The sequence below is a fragment of the Falco rusticolus genome, chromosome 7, assembly GCF_015220075.1.
Source record: "Falco rusticolus isolate bFalRus1 chromosome 7, bFalRus1.pri, whole genome shotgun sequence".
In the NCBI taxonomy this organism is placed as follows: Eukaryota; Metazoa; Chordata; class Aves; order Falconiformes; family Falconidae; genus Falco; species Falco rusticolus.
Window position 1 is genome coordinate 35,059,734 of NC_051193.1, and position 19,030 is coordinate 35,078,763.

Consider the following 19,030-nt stretch of genomic DNA (forward strand, 5'->3'; position numbering starts at 1 on the left):
AGTTTTAGCAAACTTTTTCTTTACTAAAGTCTCTTGTTATAAATTACACAAATAACTTTATAAACAAATCCCCCCAGCTTGCATTTTGTTTAAAGTAATAACTTTATATCATACAAATAAAGAAATTTCAAGTATGAAAAGTGCATTATTGCAATAATACCTCTTTGCAAGTCCAAAAATCTTGGTTTAGAGTAAAACTGTAAAGTGTAAAAAAGGAGTAAAACAATCAGTGCCATTATTCATTCAAGAAGTCCAACATCTTAAAAATGATGCTTAGTGTGTTGCAGAGGCAGATTTACATCTGAAAGCAACATGTAATTGAAAAGAAGCTATGTGTGTGTTCATCATTTTGCATTACTAATTCTTTTTCCCTAGTTTTCTTCACCTTTCTTGGCAGGAATTCACAATACAAACAGTGCTTGTCCTCAGACATCATCCATTCTGTGCTGCTGCCACTTGCATGGTTCCAAGTTCTTCATCCTCTTCATGCATTCGCTTTAAACTTCCTGCAAAAGGCAAGAGGAAGGAGGACATGCCTGAAAAGATCAGTTCTAACAATATACAGCTGCAAACAGGACTGCATGGCAGTGGTTACTGTCTTCCTGCAGGGACTCTACCCTTTGAAGACATTCAGCTTTTGGACAGCCAGTTGCTGACAGCACTCTTCCCTTGCACTTCTCCACAGGGAAGAAATTTCCTAGAATCCACCAGGTTTTGTGCTCCCTTTACATCTCCCCCCAAACTCCATTTCCACTGCCTTTTAGCAGGGGTGGCTGCTGGCAGGCCTCTATATGATTACAGTAACATTTTTTACATGCCCTAATCCCCTATTGTCTGTTTAAAAGCACAGCAAAACTCTTTTTTCAGAGCAACTGCCTTAATTTTAAGGGCAGGTCACTCTTGAATCCTCTAAAGAGCTCTGGGGTTTTGAAGCACAGGGCCCTTCTCCAGTACAGTATGGAAGTGCAGACACCACTGCTAAAGTTCAAATCCGAACAGGAAAGTTCAAACATAGGAGAACAGAATATTTAAATAGTGCATAGTGAGGTCTGAACATCACTTGCATATCAGCTGCAGGCATCCCCTTCCCAAAAGTTTGAGATTCACTGCTGCTGGAGGTTTACTTAGGGAGTGCAAATGTCACCTCACAACACCAGGCAAAACAGGTGGTGTGACACACAGCAGGAGAGGCTGCTGACCTGTAGAACCAGGTGGAACCGAGAGGGATCTCTCCAACTGCAGTGGTGACATCATCTGGATGGTTAATTTTGCTAGATAGATGGCTTCATATTCCTGAAATTTTAATAATATATATTGCTATTAGTTTGGCATAATGCATTATAAGGATGAGGACTAATTCAGGGAGCTCGCTAGGATGGACTAGACAGTATCTTAGAGCAAGGCAGAGAGTTTAGAGGAGGAAAGTTCTTTGTTGCTTTGACATGAACAACAAAGAACTGTCAGGAAGAAAGAGCAAAGCCAAACAAAGGATGATAATAAAAGTTTACTCTCTTCCTTAAAGCTGTTTCTTAAAAAAAGTTCTGTGAGGATGTTCAGAGAACTCATTGTTGCTCCCAGAAGGCAATCCAGACAGTAGAAACAAACCAGACTTAGAATACAGTAGCTTCAGAGTTCTGTTACAACGACAAGCCATTCATGGCCTTAAGTTGTGTTCTAGTGACCCTGTCACACTTTCAGTGCTACACAACAACTCCCCACAGGAACTACCTTTTTTTAAAAAAAAAAAAAACCACAAAAAAACCACACACACCACAAACTCAGGAGATATTCGTTTTGCTACCAGCCACCTAAGTAATAGCAGAGATGCAACAAATCTGTTTCAACACACTGTCCTGGTGTTTGCCCACCATTCACCCAACAGACTCATGGAATATAATAAAACAACCTCACAATACTGCTGTTTGCCATTCCAGACCTGTGAATTTCCTATGAATGCAAGTGTCAAGAAGCATCACTGGCGAGTGCTACAACACTTGACTTTGTAGCTTCCTCAGCCACCAATTAAGCTGTTTCACAGTCTCTTAACCATGCACAAAACAGGATTTTTATTTCTCCTCCATTCCTGGATTTGCTTTGTTCAAAGCTTAAGTCTAATGACTTAGGATACCCACTCATTTTCCTCCCAAGCTCTACTATAGCTTCTGACATTTACTTTAAGCATACTTCTACAGTAAATGTTAAGCTGCCTAAGTAGAAACAGCTGTTTTGCAGGAAGATGATTCATCAAATGGCTTTTGAGTTGTGACCAAAAAAAAAAAGTCACCTGAAGTTGATGGACAAATCCAGCATTAGGATTAATACAGAATCTTCTTTCTTGAACATAAGTAAATGCGTCCCTTTAAAAAGAGAAGGAGAGAGAAAATACTTCAGTGGAAAACAGACATTGACAAAAGCCTCTGTGGTTTCAGGAGTCTTCCTTCCAATTATCAGTTCTTAGGAAACACACCACCTCTAAATGTTCCTCAGAACTCATTTGTGTAACTGAAATTGTTTGGGCAAAATAGGAAGCAGTAGTTGTAAAATACTATTTGCCCAACCCCACCTCCAGTTTTTAGCTTGCTGGCCTGTTTTCAACACACTTAGAACAGCCTCTTGCGGCCTCTCCTATAGTTTTACAGGAAGGCACCAATCTATGGAGGCTGGTATCCTGTTTCCATTAGCAGCAGGTACCTACTTCTTAAAGAAAGGACATAAACAAACCTGCAGCGAAGTGAAATGGAATAATCTGCCCCATGTAAAGTCTTCACTCAATCTCAGTAGGTATTAACTGGTTTATGCACCAATACACAACTGTTTAAGATTCCCTCCAAAGTTATTATTCACTTACACCACTTGAATTCAAAGATGAATACCTACAGACATATCAGACTTCTTCTCTGTACTAAAGTACTCTCTCACTTCAGCCTCTTCAGACAGATGATTAGCTACATGACCACATTCTGTTCTTACCTGTACTTCACCCCAAATGTTTCCATTATGTATGCAATAACTAAGGCAGCACTGAAAAGAAACAAAGAAAGAATTAGTAGAATGTATTTCAGTTATTTAAAAAAAAATTAATAACCAGGATGGATAGTTTCCTACCTTCTAGAAATCCCTGCATTTCCATGGACAAGAACTTTTCCTGAGAAGAAAACAAACAAAAAACACCCAACCAACCATACTTTTATAAACTGAAGAAAATTCTTTGAAATGTAGTTTTTCCTTGTTATGGAGAACTACTCAGTAGCAAGGCACATCCCTAGACTAATAGGTGTGTTACCTCACTCTTCGTTACTAACTACACTCCATTCATTACTGCCACAGGACAGAAGAGCATGGATTCCTGCTCCTCTGAGGATTTTGAGTAACAAAAGCTGCATTCCAGACCACAATGCAGATTTAAAGCCTTACATTGGAAAGGACAAAAAAAAACCCAAACCCAACAAAACTCATGCACAGAGCACAGTTGCATTTAAAGTGGGGAAAAAAAAACCAACCCCAGATATACAAAGAGGTTTGCTTTCCAGTTGGAGGCAAAAAGAAAATAACACTACTTTACTCTGAACTTGTATTATACAGTTCAAGTCAAGCACAATAAAACCCCAAATTTAAAAAAGCCTCATACTTAAGGAGTCCCTAATACATACCACTAAGTTACCTTTAAAGCTCTAACAACAATGTACTAGTAAATGAAGGAAAAAAGTTAAGACTTTACCTCCGCTTTGTAAACTTCCATCAATAAATTCTTTAGTCTACAAAAAAAAAAAAATTACAAGACTCAGTTTCAGATAATTTTAGATGTTACTGCTACTTGCATTTAAATTTGCTAGAATTTTTGTATCAATCTTTATATACAGTGACAATAATGCACTCCGTTTATACAGTCTTAGACATCACTTCAACTGGACATTTATACTTCTATTGTACTTTTAGCTATCCATAAAATCGTCAGTGAAAAACTAGTGCAAAGCCAGAAACAAAAATGTTTACATATCTATTACTACTATAATAAAAATTAACTTCTAAAAATCTTTACTTAGCGGGGGGCAGGGGGGGGAATGCCAAAAAACCCAAAATCACTATCAAAAACCCACACATGTCAACAACAGCAATATGGCCTGGACCACTCTACTGACACCTGTGTCCTCCTAGAAGTCCTTAAATGCTATTTTCAGTTCTAAAATTAGGTCTAATCAAACTATAACGTGAGACAACATGCAGTGAGGTCTGTGGAATATTGCCAGGCTGAAACATTTGATTAGATGAAAAGCAAAAGCTAAATAATTTATTGTGGGGAAAACCTCAAACTAGACTCTTAAAAATACACCAACACAAAGCTACTAAGACATCAGTAACTGCAAGATTTGCAACAGATGCTGTTTGATCAAACAGCATTATACTTCAGAAAAGCTGTAAGCCATAAAGTGATTTGCCACTTTTGCAAAAACATGACCACCTCTGCCATGAACAGGGAAGCCAGAAGAGCTTTTTGGTATTTTGGGATGGTTTTTTTGAGTGGGGGAAGGAACAAAAAAATGCTTTTGCTCTGTTGCAAACTAACCTAAAATAAAGATACAAAACCATAGCTCAAAACTAAGGATTTATTCTATTTCCAAAGGTCAGTATGTAATGGATACTGCTTAACTTAAGCTTACTTTTTAATTCCTCTACAGTAAACATGTTTAAGATGCTGTAAAACTTAGTTACACGAACTAATTACTATTTCCTGTTCAATTTTAATATTTCATACAAGAGATGTATCTGGTCTTCAAAACATGTTTCCTACAGGCCAAGTTCCCCAGCATTCTCCAATGATCCGATTTCTTTGTTTTGAGAACAGTCTTCCCCCCGCCTTTCTTTTTCTCATTTTTTTTGAGACTATAATAAGATACAGCTCTTACAACTCTGCCTCAGTTTCTATACTTGTAAAAAGGAATTAATTACACTTACTAAGGTGGTAATAACAAGGTCATTTAAGAGTTCACAGCCCTTCCAGGTGCCTCAGGCTGGGTATCCCAAATTTGAAACTGCTATCTGTTAGTTCAGAAAACTACTGGGCAACTCCATTCCCAATCCATTCACATTATCACAAATACTTACCATAGGGAAAAAACGTATTATATTCTCAACTGGATTATCTGCAATATCCAAGACTAAATACCTACAATGAAGACAGTTGCTGTAAGTACACAGTAAACACCAGTACACAAACAGCTGATTCAACCCCACCACAACACTCAAACCTGCAGAATGATCCTAGCACTACCCTCCTGGCTTTACTGTCTGGTCTGAGCTCCAGAACTTCTACAATCAGTAACCTGTGGAGTTGTCCTTATCAGGAAGGAAGCAAGGAACTTTCTCCAGCATCCCCTAACAAAATCACCTCTTGGAGTGGAAGAAATTCACACATGCTATGCTACAGGTGATTCAACTTTGTTTGGAAGCAACATACTACATACTCACATGCTCCCCATCTGTTTGTAAATACGGACCAGTGTTCTTTTCTGGGGCTCTACACAACTCTTCCAGAGGTACATGTATTCTGATTAAGTTACCTCAAATGTTTTAGTAGCAAGACAAACCACACTTGGAACTAATAACTTTAAAACTGAAGACAGTTACTGCAAACTAATGGATACTCCTCATTTGCAGACCTGCCTATGTCTAGTTTACTGGGATGAATAAACTTCATAGATTGGATTTAAGAGTCTTTCTGTACCTCATCACACTTTTCCAATAGTTTTGACAATGTGAAAATATTTGGAAAGAAACCAAGACAAAAAAAATCTTGATAATTTCTCACCTAAATAACTGTTGGAAGTTTGGTTTAATAAAATTTGCTTCAATGTTTTGTCGTATGCATATTACATGGGTTATTCCATGTTTCTGAAGTATAGGTAGCTGTGGGAAAAGGAAAACACATTTTTTTTTTAATTACATAATCCATCTATTACACAGTAATAAAAAGCTATACATAAATACACAATAGGGCTCTACTGTGTCCTGAAGGAATATCAAGAGCTAGTTTTCTAACAGTCAAAGCAGTGTGAAAAATGTTGTCTTTCAAAAGAGACAAAAATGTAACCATTAGGAGCTGCAAGAAAAAGCATTCCTAAAAACGATAAAAAGAACAGGCAGTAAAGAAGGTATTCAATGACCTTGTTTGTCTCTGCTCACCTTTCACTTAGCCTGAAATTGCAAGTCCCTACATGACGTAGTAATTGTCAGCTAGCATTGGATTCTTACTGGAATCAGACCATTGAAAGTAAGATCATTTAAACTATGAGGTAAGTTTACATATATAAGCTTTGTCTTAGCAGCACTTGACTTTATTGTAGATGCAATTTACCTTATTTTACTGCATATATACAAGTTCCCAGTTCTTATTATTCTTGTGTTGCAACACTTTAGCAAAGGAAACAGACTGCCTGACTGGCAACGTGCATGTCTTCAATGGTTTACCTTTTTCTAAGAAAAATTCTCTTCAAGCTTAACTACAAGACTCAATTTTAATACAAAAAGCTGACATATGAATGCTCACTGCAATTAGCATGCAAGTCACTTTAAACTTGCACTTTTCTCTTGTTTGAGAGGAGTAGGTAAAGCAGACTAGCTGAATTGAGACAGCATGCACATATGTGTGTACCAACACACGCAGAACTTCAAGCCATAAGGGAAAAAAAACTTAACCAGAGTTCTTTTTTTCATTTATCTGCCGAAGTAACCCTTTAGCTCATAAGACTGATGACACAAGGCTGCATTTTTCTTAACTGCCCCAGCATGTGCCTGTTCAGATTCATTCTGGAAGGGGGAGACATCGACACCAGCCCCAGTCAGATAAACTAAAAGCATCATCGCATAAATGCCCCATGTATTACTTCTGCTCTGGCATCTTTCACGTTCCAGGTCAGGATTGCAACCAAATTCACACCTATATAGATAACACTTGAACACATCACCACAGTAACAAATCAAATCACCACAGCAAAGTTTCCTTATGAGACACTCTGAAAATCATACCTTGCTTTTCATAGCTGAAGAATATGGGCCTAAAAATAACCCAGGTAAAATTTCCTAGGAGGCAGAAGAACAGACATTTAATATCACCTCAAAATTATTTGAAATAATACATTGCACTCAACTCAGACTATGGCCGTGGAAACAAGTAATTTACATATTAGTGAGAGATGTGTTACCAAGCGTCATTTAAAATAACAGGACAAGGGGTGGAAAAAAATACTAGTTTGGCAAAATAAAAGAAACACAATCTTTGTGCAGGAGACCTTGTTTTGGGACAAATCAAGTCCTTTATCTGGGTAAAGTTCCAGTTTGATTACTGCATCTTATCCAGGCCCAGATCAAATGAAGGGAACCAACTCTGCATATAATAGTGTCTTGTAATTAATTCCAAATTGCTTTCATGGAAAAAGATATACACATGGCAAGCCTTCTAGCTTTGTACTAGTAGTAGGAAAATATCAACTTTTAACCATTTATCTCCCCACCAATAAAGACACACAGGTCTGTAGATCTTATCTTGTGCAAAGATTTGGCTGCCACCATGGTAGGAGAATTTTAATTGTCCATCCTACTTGATAACACCTACTTTCAACCAAATTTAAGTTAAAAAAGCAAAGCTCCAATAAATTTTTAGCAAACATCTAAAAACATTCACAAAGGCAAAAATGTCTTATTTGGGGGATTCTGAAGAAAACTACCAAATTACTTTTTTATGTACCTGCACAACAGTGATCCAAGCACACCTGCACACTAAGCTGGCAGTCCTCCTACATCTCTCCCACGGTGCTGCCTGACACTTTACTTCTAAAGGCTGATTCTGATACCAGCTCTTTTGCAGGGCACTTTTTTTGTTACTGAACACACTATGGGTTTTGACTTAAATGATAGATGTGTGTCATACCTGCATCTCTCTCCTCATGGGATAGGTCCAATCCTTAAAAATAGAATAAAAAACAATTACATATGCATACAAAGGGAAAAAACCACATTCAGGCAGAGATCTGTATGTGCACGTTATATAAAAGAATCAAAACCTATTTTCTGCAGATTGCACAAGCTACCTGCTACGCAACAGGCACGTTGCTTACGCTTACTGCTAACTCTCCAGACAGGTACCAGTAACACTCAAGCGCAAGGAATGCTATTTTGAAAGCTAATGTGAAGAAACCTCAAGTATGCTACATCGGTGACGAAGCCTGGGCTGAACAGCCAGTGTGTTGTACATCCACACCTCAGCTTTCTGCTGAGAAACTTCCCTCTAGAACAGGGAGGAAAAAAAGAGAAAGAGGAAAAAAAGCTTTAGAACATTCTGTACTAGCCACAAAAAAAAAAATAATCCTTTGACTGATACATTCCTACAGCTACTGAAAAAGCAAGGTAGGTATAGCAGGTAACTCCCTTACAATCTAACACTGCCTCACCTAACCCATTCAAACCAACTTCATACCGAATATTCAGGATTTAGCTTTAACAATTCTGTAAACAAATGTTCCCCCATGAACACAGCAAGCCATTGCAGTGAATCTCCACTGTTCTCCATCCTAGACAGTTACACTGGGAAGGATTCTTACACAGTAAACACATAAGCCATGTTCAGCCCCAAGGACACGATTCTCCCTGCCTGTTAATTTGCAGCTAGCACATCGCACCCTTCGACAGAAACTCAGACCCTCAGGTTTGTGAAGGTTCACCACTCAGGAACCACCCCTTCCCAGCTGACTATTTACTATCATCCAACAGAACTGCCCAGAGCAAATGCCAACATCAACATTTTCATCCTTTGCTCCATTTTACAGAACTGCCAAAGCTGAACAGAAAAATGCTCTGGCAGACTCTATTCCTGTCTTTCCTTCTTTACAACTCCCACTGTCCTCTATTAACAGGCTCTTACTCATTCTTTGACCCTCACACATGACGGAGCTGTATCTGAGATCACAGTTACCAGCTGGAGAAAAAAGGAAATAGTCAAACATATCAAATCAAATAGACTGCATACATTTATTTACATAACTTTGCTGTTTGCTCTACACACAACAGCAGCTAAGGAAAAGCTTTGCCATATGTCATTATGCTCCAATCTCCTCAAAACGATCAGAAAAATAAACTCCAAATATTCCACCTCTGAAGTGAGGTCAGCATTACACCGAGAAAGATCCAGCTCCTTTAAACTGCAGCATTGCCCACCTTAGCACCTGCAGTTGTACTGGCAGCAGCAATTTTACATTAACCCTCTTTTTACTAGGACACATGAGAAAAATGCAGTGTTTCCCCTAGACACACACAGTTACACAGTGAGCTTTTGCTACCTCTTGGTAGTGGAATTAGAAAGGATTTTAATATCAATAAAGTTATTCTGGAAACCACTTGAACAGAATCTGGGACAGTGTTTCTGAGAAAGCAAACAAATATTAAGCCACTCAAAACAATTCTTTGAATACTACTTAAACAGTAGTATAAACAGAGAAACAAAATGCACTGAAATAGTCTTTGCTAAAGACATCAAGATAGCTAAATTATTTCGGCATGTTCCAGCTGTAATAATAAAAGCTCCTGGTAGCAGAAAGTAGAAATCCTGTGACAAAACAATTATATTTACCGAACCGTATCCTTTGAAGTCTGACCCGAGTGTTTTAGCATATCCCTGTTGTCTCACTGCATATACAAAAGCTTAAATCACTCAAGAAACAAGAAAACCCCAGTTTTATAAAGTATAAAACCAACAGTAAGAGCAATAAACTCTGAAAAGCTTATGCTACACTCCAGGAGTATACAAGCACTTCAGTGGGGTTTATTACTCTATTTCTAGAATTTAAGAGTCTTAACCTGGAGCATAATGAAAACACAAATTCACCCCTACTTTGGTCAAGAGGACTTCACAGTACATTAAAATATTCCTTTCAAATGCATTAGAAGCAGGAAATGGTGTTATTCCCAGCAGCTGTAAGCAGTGCAAAGTAAGTAGGCAAGAATTTAGCATTATACAGTCCAAAGGAAACCAAAACCAGTAAAACAACAGATGCCACAGATGTTCTGAACAAGAAAAAAAAGTCAGTATTGGCTCCAGACATTAGTCTTCAGTGTTCTTCAAGAAACCAAAAAGATACAGTTTCCAATGGGATTTAGTCTGCAAAATTAGTATCTGAAAGATTATGTACACAGAAAACATTTAATCTGAGACAAATACACAAACTACTGAAAGAGTGATTCTGGTGATTTCCTGACAGCCCTTCAAGGCTTTTAAAACTAACAATGCCAGATTATTCAAGTGTTATGCAAAATTATGTAAACAAAAAATAATCTATTACTGTAGACTGAACCAAGCAGAGTTCTCATTTTGAGGAATTCATTCATCAGCCATGTTTTCCACGCTGTCTGAAGCACCCAGACAAATAATAACTGACGGTTTCTCTTTTAACAGACCACATGCAAAAATTTTGCTAAGAAAATCATGCTTGTTGATGATGCCTGAGCTGGATAAAGTAACAGCATTCCTTGCTGCTCTTTGGTAGGTTCTATAATAAGTGACAACTCCCTGGAAGACATATCTTCAATACTCACAAGCCACAAAAAGTAAAAAGAAGGAATGCAAAATATAACCCGCACAACACCAAAGTTTTAAAGAGCAGCCACTCACCTCTGCCAGGTCTTCCCAAACTAGACAGATTCATTGATGGACAAGTTTAAAAGATACTGCAGCTGTTTTGCTGAGGGCATTCACAGCACATAGCTGGTGTATTTTGTATTCGCACAAGTGAAATGGCAGGGACTATCTAAAGCACTTCAACTAGTGTCCCAGAACAGAGCAACTAGCAAGAGAAAGGGGAATAAAGCATGTTTCAAAGCCCTCCCTTCCTCATCTGCAGCCAATCTCTAGCTGAAATAAATTGAAGCTATGAATGAATAGGCAAAACTTGCCTGCATTACAAAGCTTTTTGGTAACCAATATCCACACTACACCAAGAGTTACTCTGCCAACAGTTAAGGTTAATTTATCAGTATTTTACCATAGCTATACCTGTTATTCTTTAGAAGAACAATTTAATGGCAAAAACCCCAACACCTTACATCACCATGTGCAAATGCATGCATGTTTGGACTTTTTCCTGAAAGAGTGACCTTGGTTAGGCCTTAACATAAAATTCTTATTATGAATTTTTTATTTAACAGCCCTGACAGAGACTTGTCTGCACTCAAGACCTGCACAAAATCAAGGACTGTGTTTTTAAACACAGCATCACAACATACCTCATGCAATCTGTGTATGCCTCACAAGAAGGAATGTAGTAAAATGGATATACGTGACATCACTTAACTGGTCCCTCATCGACAGTCCAAGTCTGAAGACCCATCTAATTTTCACACATAAAAGGTAAATCCTAGTTGGTCTTTGCCAAAGCTCAGCTTTGGTTGCAAGACAACCTGCAGTACTGCGCTTTCATTATTATGGTTAAACTCCTGCTGCGTTATAATTAGTAGAGCCTACAAACCACAGACTGCCCTAGATGAAGGAAGCAGCTCTCAAAGGTGCTGAAAAAACCACCAGTAAAATAAATCAGTGGATTAAAGGAGAATCCAACATCAAGAAGCATCTTTTCTAGATTTTAGCTGCTGCCCCTTATCTGCTCAACATCACTGGGCACCAGCCACCATCTGCTATGGTTTTCCCTGCTTTCAAGACCATTACTCAAGTCCTTTTGAAAAGCTGCAAGCAACTCCCAGTAAAGCCTTCCTGACCACTCCAGGTTTCTGACCCTTCTCCAACACTCAGACAGCTCTTTTGTTGTTGATTAATAGCATCACTTACCTCTCTGTACAGATTTGTCTTCCCATCGCAATTCATCACAGCAAGACTTCTGCATGATTGATAGTTCCTCATGTACCTCAAAAATCTAGGGCTGTCAAAATTCTCTCGCCTAAATTTGTTTCCCTGTCTAGTGGAATATCCACATAAGCTGTAACACTCAAAATCTCTCCTCCAAACCCGGTACAACATTCTTCCACAAGTTGTGAAATCAAAGCTGAAGACAACTGTTACGCAATGACAGCCACACATTCTGCTGACCTCCTTCAATTCCTTCATCTGCTCTGGCCTGCATCTGATCTCTTGGCTGTAATTTTGTACCACTCAGTATAGGAAATCAAAATTACAGCTAAACAGTGTTAAAGCAGTCAGAAGCCATGATTATATTGACTGCCAACACTACTGTCACCCCTCCTTCGGAGGTTACAGCTTGAACTGTGGATGGATCCTGATCCTTTAACGATTACCTTGACACAAAAGCTTTATGCTTAATTCTGAGGCAGTTTTAAATCTAATTTACACATTGAAATGAGGCTACACCTTGGTTTTGAAAGTATTTTAGACAATATTTTGAAAAAGAGACCTCCCAGCTGATACAGTCCAACAAAAGGAGGGGGGAGGGTCTTCATTAAAGACCTGCACAAAAATAAAGCTAGTTACACCAATGGCCTTTGTAAAAGAGAACAAACAATTGCCAAATGAAATCATGACATACTAAAATAGTAATAGAGCATACTTATTTGCCACCTTTTTATAAGACACAAGTTAAATGAAGTACTGAAAACTTACTCAAGAAATAGAATACTTGAATACTACCAAAACCTGACACATTATCGCTGGAAAGCACACTGCTTTAAGGGCCTCAAAATTAGCTACAAATCAGAATTAAATGAAAGGCTGTGTCTTCAGTTTCAGTCACACTTCATGTTCTTGGACAGTTATTCCAGTTGGAAACAATTTTTTTTTATTATCTGTATTTTTAATATATATATTAGAATCCAATTACTTCAGTTAAGAGGGGACCTACAACAACCATTTAGTCTAACTGCCTGACCACTTCAGGGCTAAATATATACACTTTTTTTTTTTCCAGGTGGAAGCCCTAGTGCAAGTATATAAAATATAAAAAATTGAACCCAGTCTTTTTGTTCACTCAAGATGTGGGCGTGACACTAACAAGAACAGAGCTATGCTAACAAGGTTAAGGAAGGCTTTGACAGTACCGTTAACCCAACCAGTGACTGGTTCAAGGGTGAGCTTACGCTCCCACCCTTGCACAGTTGTTTAATCTGATGCTCACCATGCTCAAAAAACTATGATGGCCCCAAATTAACAGCTTTTTTAGCAAAGCTGGTTGTCTACCAAGTAATCTCCCTGCTCCAGGTCACCACAGGTCAGATAAGCACTGGGACAAAAACAGTGACAACACTGAGCGGTTGGCAGGGCGGGTAAAGCCACTTTTTGGCAAAGCCAGCTATGAGATGTGCTTTGCTGTAACAGCAAGGCCCCCCTTGGTCACAGATCCCACTTCAGTCAGTCCCAATGATGGCAAACGTGAGCTGGGGAGCCGTGTTTAACAGTACTTTCTGTGTATTTGTAAAGAGTACTTGGATAATGGGAAGTCCTCACCATACTGATATTTTTGCTTTTGAAAATACAAAAGGAATACAAAAGGAGGAAGGTGGAGAGGAAAAAACAATAGCAGGTGGGAATGACAGAGCACACAGAGGAAGGAAGACACATACAACAGGGGAAAAAAGGTTATTGTAGCGAAGAGAAACAGAAGCTACGGAAAAGGATAAAAGGCAACTAAATGGAAAGTAGAGACATAAACATAGAAAGGAAACAAACAGTTCTTCTGTCCCATTCTGCAACATTGGTCCAGAAGATACCTCTACTAACTTGTTAAATACCAGTTAGTACACTGGGTCATCAGCACTGCTTTTATCAAAGCACAATAAAGCAGTGAAGGCAGAATTCTAATTCTTCAGCTTATTTGAAGCACATAGCCAACTGGCAGGACTACCACACATTTTGTATTATTTTCTTTTTAGATGAACCTGCACAGAAGCTGAGACTCATCTGAATTCTTTCTAGTATAAAGTCTCCCGCATTCACCCCACAGCATTTCTACCCACTACAATAAAAGGCTTGACAATTCACTTTTTATGAAGAATCTGTAGAATGACAACTAATGAACAAGTTTTACTGACAAAGGAAAAATTGTATTCAGATTATTATAATTGTTTTTAATGGTACAAGTATGTCCTTTTTCATGCCTGATTTTTTGGGGCCCTCCCTCTTTTTTAACTACAGCCTAAAGAGCTGGGCTATACCAAGACAGCCAAGGAACGTACAGGCCTCTTTACAATCCTCATTTAGATTAAAAAACCCCCATGCTTTAAGTCTTCAGTTCTACAAACTGCTCCAGTTGTGAGCCACCTTCGTGTCTATGTGGATGCCTATGCACTTCAACAGGCTTCCCACGGATGCAAGGCATAAGTTGATCGCAACTGACAGGACTGCTCAACTTCAGCTGCCACAGTGCACTTCTCTTGATGTATGCAAAGTAGTCTGATAGTAGCCCACAGAGTTACGATCAAAATCTGTCACCTGATTTACATTTCCCAGCATAACGTAGCATTTGTTTCAAGTTTCTTTTGCCCTATTACGTGGGCAGGTAAAAAAAAAATAATCTTACAATACAGGCTTCCTACTTACTTTAAAGAGTCTGTAGAGGAGGGGAATCTCTATGTTTAAGAGGGTTATTTGTCTTTCCTATCAAAGATAAGAGTAAAAGAAGTTTAAAGAAATTTGTTCCACCTTTAGATGGACTGTGCTACCGCATAGTTAAAAAAAGCAGTAAAAAATACATTAGCATTTCAGCTTAATATAACTGTCAAGAAATGTAAGCTTTTTTAAAAAATCATACACTAAAGAAAGCTTGGGTTTTACGCATAATAAAAAGACAAATATGACTGCTTAGTCAATAAGCTGGTAATTCCATTACAAAAACCACAGAAAGTCCTAAAAAAAGTTCTAAATACATCACAAATACTAGCTTACTCTGCCTGCTTGCAAGTAATCATACTAATGTTTTAACAAAGAAGTGAACTGGTAATTATTGCTGTGTTCCCATTACATATATCCTAGCCCTAATTTTTTTTAATTTAATAGGAAAATTATTTCCATTAAATTCCTTGAATTATTCCAGTCCCTATTTACCATCTTATCAAAAGTGCTAAGATGTCTCAGTACAATTATGCCAGCATGCACTGTTATTAACCTGACGCTCTTTTACCTGGTCTTTAGCCACAAGGACGTGGTTTAGTGGTGGGCCTGGCAGTGCTAGGTTAAAGGCTGGACTCTATCTTAAAGATATTTTCCAACCTAAATGATTCTATGTTTATACTGGGGGGGGGGGGGAATCCCCAGCACTTCTCAAATTTAAGAAAGTTTAAGATTTCCATGCCATGTAGAATTACTATTACTTTGACATACTCACTATCACAAATCTGTAAGAGAACACATACAGTTTACAGATATTCATGGCATATACCAGAAAAGCCTTGCAAGAATGATGAGTTACATGTTTAATATTCAAAAATCAAAAGTAGAAAACACTCAAATGGCATAAGGACCTCTAAAAAGGAGTTCAGCTTTTAACTGCGAGAGACTCGCCAGTGAGAGACGGAAGCTGGTTTATCCCAGGCTTCATTAGCTCATCTTGCAGAACTGGACAACTCACCTAGACGGCAGCCAGCACGCCAGAGCGGACTAGAGGAAACACCACAAGCCAGCACTGACATGCGGTTGTATCTAAGCGTGTCAAGACACTTGCCAATACCTGTCTGTGCTTGACCTACAACAAATACAGTTTCATCACCTGAATGAACTCTTAAGTACACACAAACTGCGGAAGGGGGGAGTTACACACGTCAGAGTACTCAGAAGCACAAACTTCTGGTCCATCGATTGCTAAGACGGTATCAGATGCAGAATGGAAAGAAGGCACAACTCTCTCCAGTAGAGAAGTATCACCAGCACTTCTTAACGCGGCATTTCACAAGCTCCGAAAAGTACCAACAGTCAAATAGCCTAAAAATCCAGTAATTCATAGTACTACGTATGGATTAGGGACATTGCAAACAATCTACAGGCCAGAAAACTGACCTGTTTATCTGGAGTACACTTCTGCAGAATGCCTAAGGCAATCCATCTGCAGGCTGCCATCACCCCCCCAACAGATAGCCTCGCCCACTCTCTGATTTTAACTTGTGCCAACACTAGAGTGTGAAGCTGTGCAGTCAACCAGATCACCTCACTGATTTGACTTTTTAAAAATTATTAGTATTATTATTATCATTATTAAAGCTGTCACATGGTTATTCATGTTCAGACAGGAGAAGAGAGCTGCGGGGTGGCAGTTAGATTGCCTTAAAGTGACCACAAGGTTACACTTACTCTTGAGCAGCCTACATTAGGAAGTAAACCAGCAATTCCCCAAATTCTATCACCTCCCCTGCCCCCTCCGCTGTCTTGAAATCAAACCTACCAAGACAGCATTAAACCATACATAACCAACTTCCAGCAATAACATTGTAGAGTACTCCTCATGGATGAACCTCCTCACTGCAATACACAAGAGATTATCTTCAGCTTTCCACAAGTAACTACATTTTTCAGGCAGAATGATTTCAGTTTCCTTAGTTTGCTTTTCCAAAGCATCTTCTTCAGGATTGGGCTGAAGCCCCAAGGCTGACATCTCTTATGCTTTGCTTAACAAGCTAATGCCACAAGAACTTTGTCATTCTCTACTGGCTTTAACTTTTCTGTTTCCCCCAAATACTCCAGCTATGGTGTATTTAGATCAAGTCAGACACAAATGCAAGGTGTTGAAATAAAATTAACTTAGACATTTTTAAAAATAATCCTTGAAATTCTCTGCTATCGTCTTGTCGCAAGTAAAGTCCTAACATTCTATATATTATACTATTGAGAGATAAAGCATAACAAAAAGCAAAACATAAAATACACTCTGAAGGATACTGTATTATAATTTCAATTTTCATCAGGTGAGAGTTGTTACAGGCAGCAACCTCTGTTTTTAAAGCTATTTTAACTGCACACTTCTTTTTAGCCATTCCAGTTATAAACAGGTTTGAAAAAGCTATCCAGGCTAATTTAATTAACTATTTTCAGAAGTAACTAGGTAATATGATTGGTTTCTCGACAAAGAAGTTAAACCAAAGTAATTATAAACCTCACAGGGTGGTACATAATTTGTGTTCAGATATAAACTGATTACAAGTTTCTGAAAACCATCAAGATGACTGGTAAATACCTCCATAGCTCTGAAGTGAACAGGGTATTAAATCTTGACAACAGAACCAAAAAAAAAACCAAACACCCCTACCAAAAAAATCCACAGTAACTTCCATACTTCAGGTAACTTAAAACAATAACAGTATTCAACACTAACTCTGTTAAAACAGAAATAAATGCTGACGTTTATGAAATACACAACGATACAGACCTCTGAAGAGCTCAGATACTATCAGCTTCCCGCATGAACGCTGTGACATTTTGCCTGAAATACCTGGCACATTCAAAGCGGGACACTCCGGGCTGTTTGCGACACATGAAAACACACCACCAGTATCCAGGGTCAGAACCGAGAAGCTAAGCCAAGCTCAGAAATCAGACACCACACCGACCCGATTCCTCTGACACCGCACAGGGTGCGGCGTAGTCTTCGCCACCTGTCTTCCTTTGCAACGGAGTCCTGGCTCTTGAGCACCGTAAAAATGCCTGACCGACAGACTCACCAGCGCGCTAAAACGTTTCTTGGGCACCTACGAGTTGGTAGGCAACTGTGTGGAAGGGGACACGCAGGTACTCACTGCTGGCTGCTCCTTTCTGCACGCAGGCAGCAGATGGAGGACAGGGCTGGTGGCCATACAAAGGGAGAGGGAACTGGCAGTGGGAAGCAAAAGGGCGGCTAGCAGGCAGGCCGTGACACGCTGGGGCACGGTGGAGGGGACACCAGAGGCGCCAAGCAGAGGGGGTCGCTACCAGAGGGCACAAGCCACGAGCCGGGGCAGGGGTCTCTGACAGCAGGCACCCTCCTCAGCGCGGCCCGCGAACCCCCGGGCGCAGGCAGGCGGGGGAAGGCCGGAGGCAGCCGAAAGGCGAGATGCAGGAGGGAAGGGGGTCCGGGAGGGCAACGGAGGCGGCAGGGGCCAGCAAAGCAGGCCCGGAGGATGAGGTCGGTGGTCGCAGAGGGGTGGCACAGCGCCCCGGCAGCGGGGCTTACGGTGTCACCAGCACAAGGGGGAGACGACGGACCTGGCCCCGCTGGAGACCCGCGAGAGCGCGCACCCCCCCGGCCAGGGGGAGCGGGGCGCACGGGAAGGGGGCCGGGGAGGCACCCCACGGCGGGGGGGGGGCTACCAGCGGGGTCCCACCGCTGGGGGACAGTGCCCACAGCCCGGGGGGGGGGGGGGGGTCCGGGACCAGCCGCGCCACATGGGGCCGGACGCACACGAGGCCGGCGGCTCTCGGCTCCCCTCAGGCGGGGCCGGGCGGCGACCCCCGGCCGCTCCCCTCCGCCGCTCACCTCAGAGTCCTCTTTGGCCTGCGGCAGCGCGGGGAAGGCCGGCTTGGCGAGCTCCATGGCCGGGCGCTCTCCGGGCGGGGCAGGACCGGGCAGGGCGGCTATTTGGGCAGCGGGCCCGCGGGCTCCGGCTCGGGAGCGGCGGCAAGAGGAGGCGGAGGAGGCGGCGGCGCGCTCAGCCGCTCGCGCCCGGCCGCCATGCTGCTGCTGCTGCTGCTGCTGCTACTGCCGCCTCTTCCCTCCTCCTCCTCCTGCTGCTGCTGCTGCCGCCGCCGTCGCCGCTCCCCCTCCCTTCCGCCCGCCCCCGGGCTCCGCTCCAGCGGCGGCGGCGCCCCCACCCCCGCCCCGCCCCCAACCAGCCGCCGCGCGCGAGGGCGGGGCCGCCAACGGCCCGAGGGGCGGGGGCCCGGCGCGCGCGGCGGCCGCGGCCCCGCCGCTGTGAGGCGGCAACGGGCGCGCGCGGCGTCGCCCTCCCCCTGTCGGCCCGTCCTGAGGCGAAGCCGGGCAGCGGCGGGGGTGCCCCCACCCCGCACCCCTTCGTTAACTCCTCGCCACCCCAATTAAGAACTTCTACAACGGGCCCTCTGCCC

General features: G+C 41.3%; 1 protein-coding gene across 1 annotated transcript; it reads right to left on the reverse strand.

The window, feature by feature from the left end:
• Nucleotides 1-18,716, reverse strand: STYX (serine/threonine/tyrosine interacting protein). The gene is made up of 11 exons (XM_037393858.1): nt 18,444-18,716; nt 7,925-7,957; nt 7,024-7,077; nt 5,807-5,904; nt 5,104-5,164; nt 3,719-3,755; nt 3,106-3,145; nt 2,971-3,021; nt 2,285-2,357; nt 1,200-1,293; nt 1-506 (listed from the first exon to the last, which is right to left on the reverse strand). The coding sequence occupies exons 1-11, from the start codon at nt 18,498-18,500 to the stop codon at nt 433-435; spliced, it is 672 nt and encodes a 223-aa protein (XP_037249755.1). The 5' UTR covers nt 18,501-18,716; the 3' UTR covers nt 1-432.
• Nucleotides 18,717-19,030: the final 314 nt, after the last annotated feature.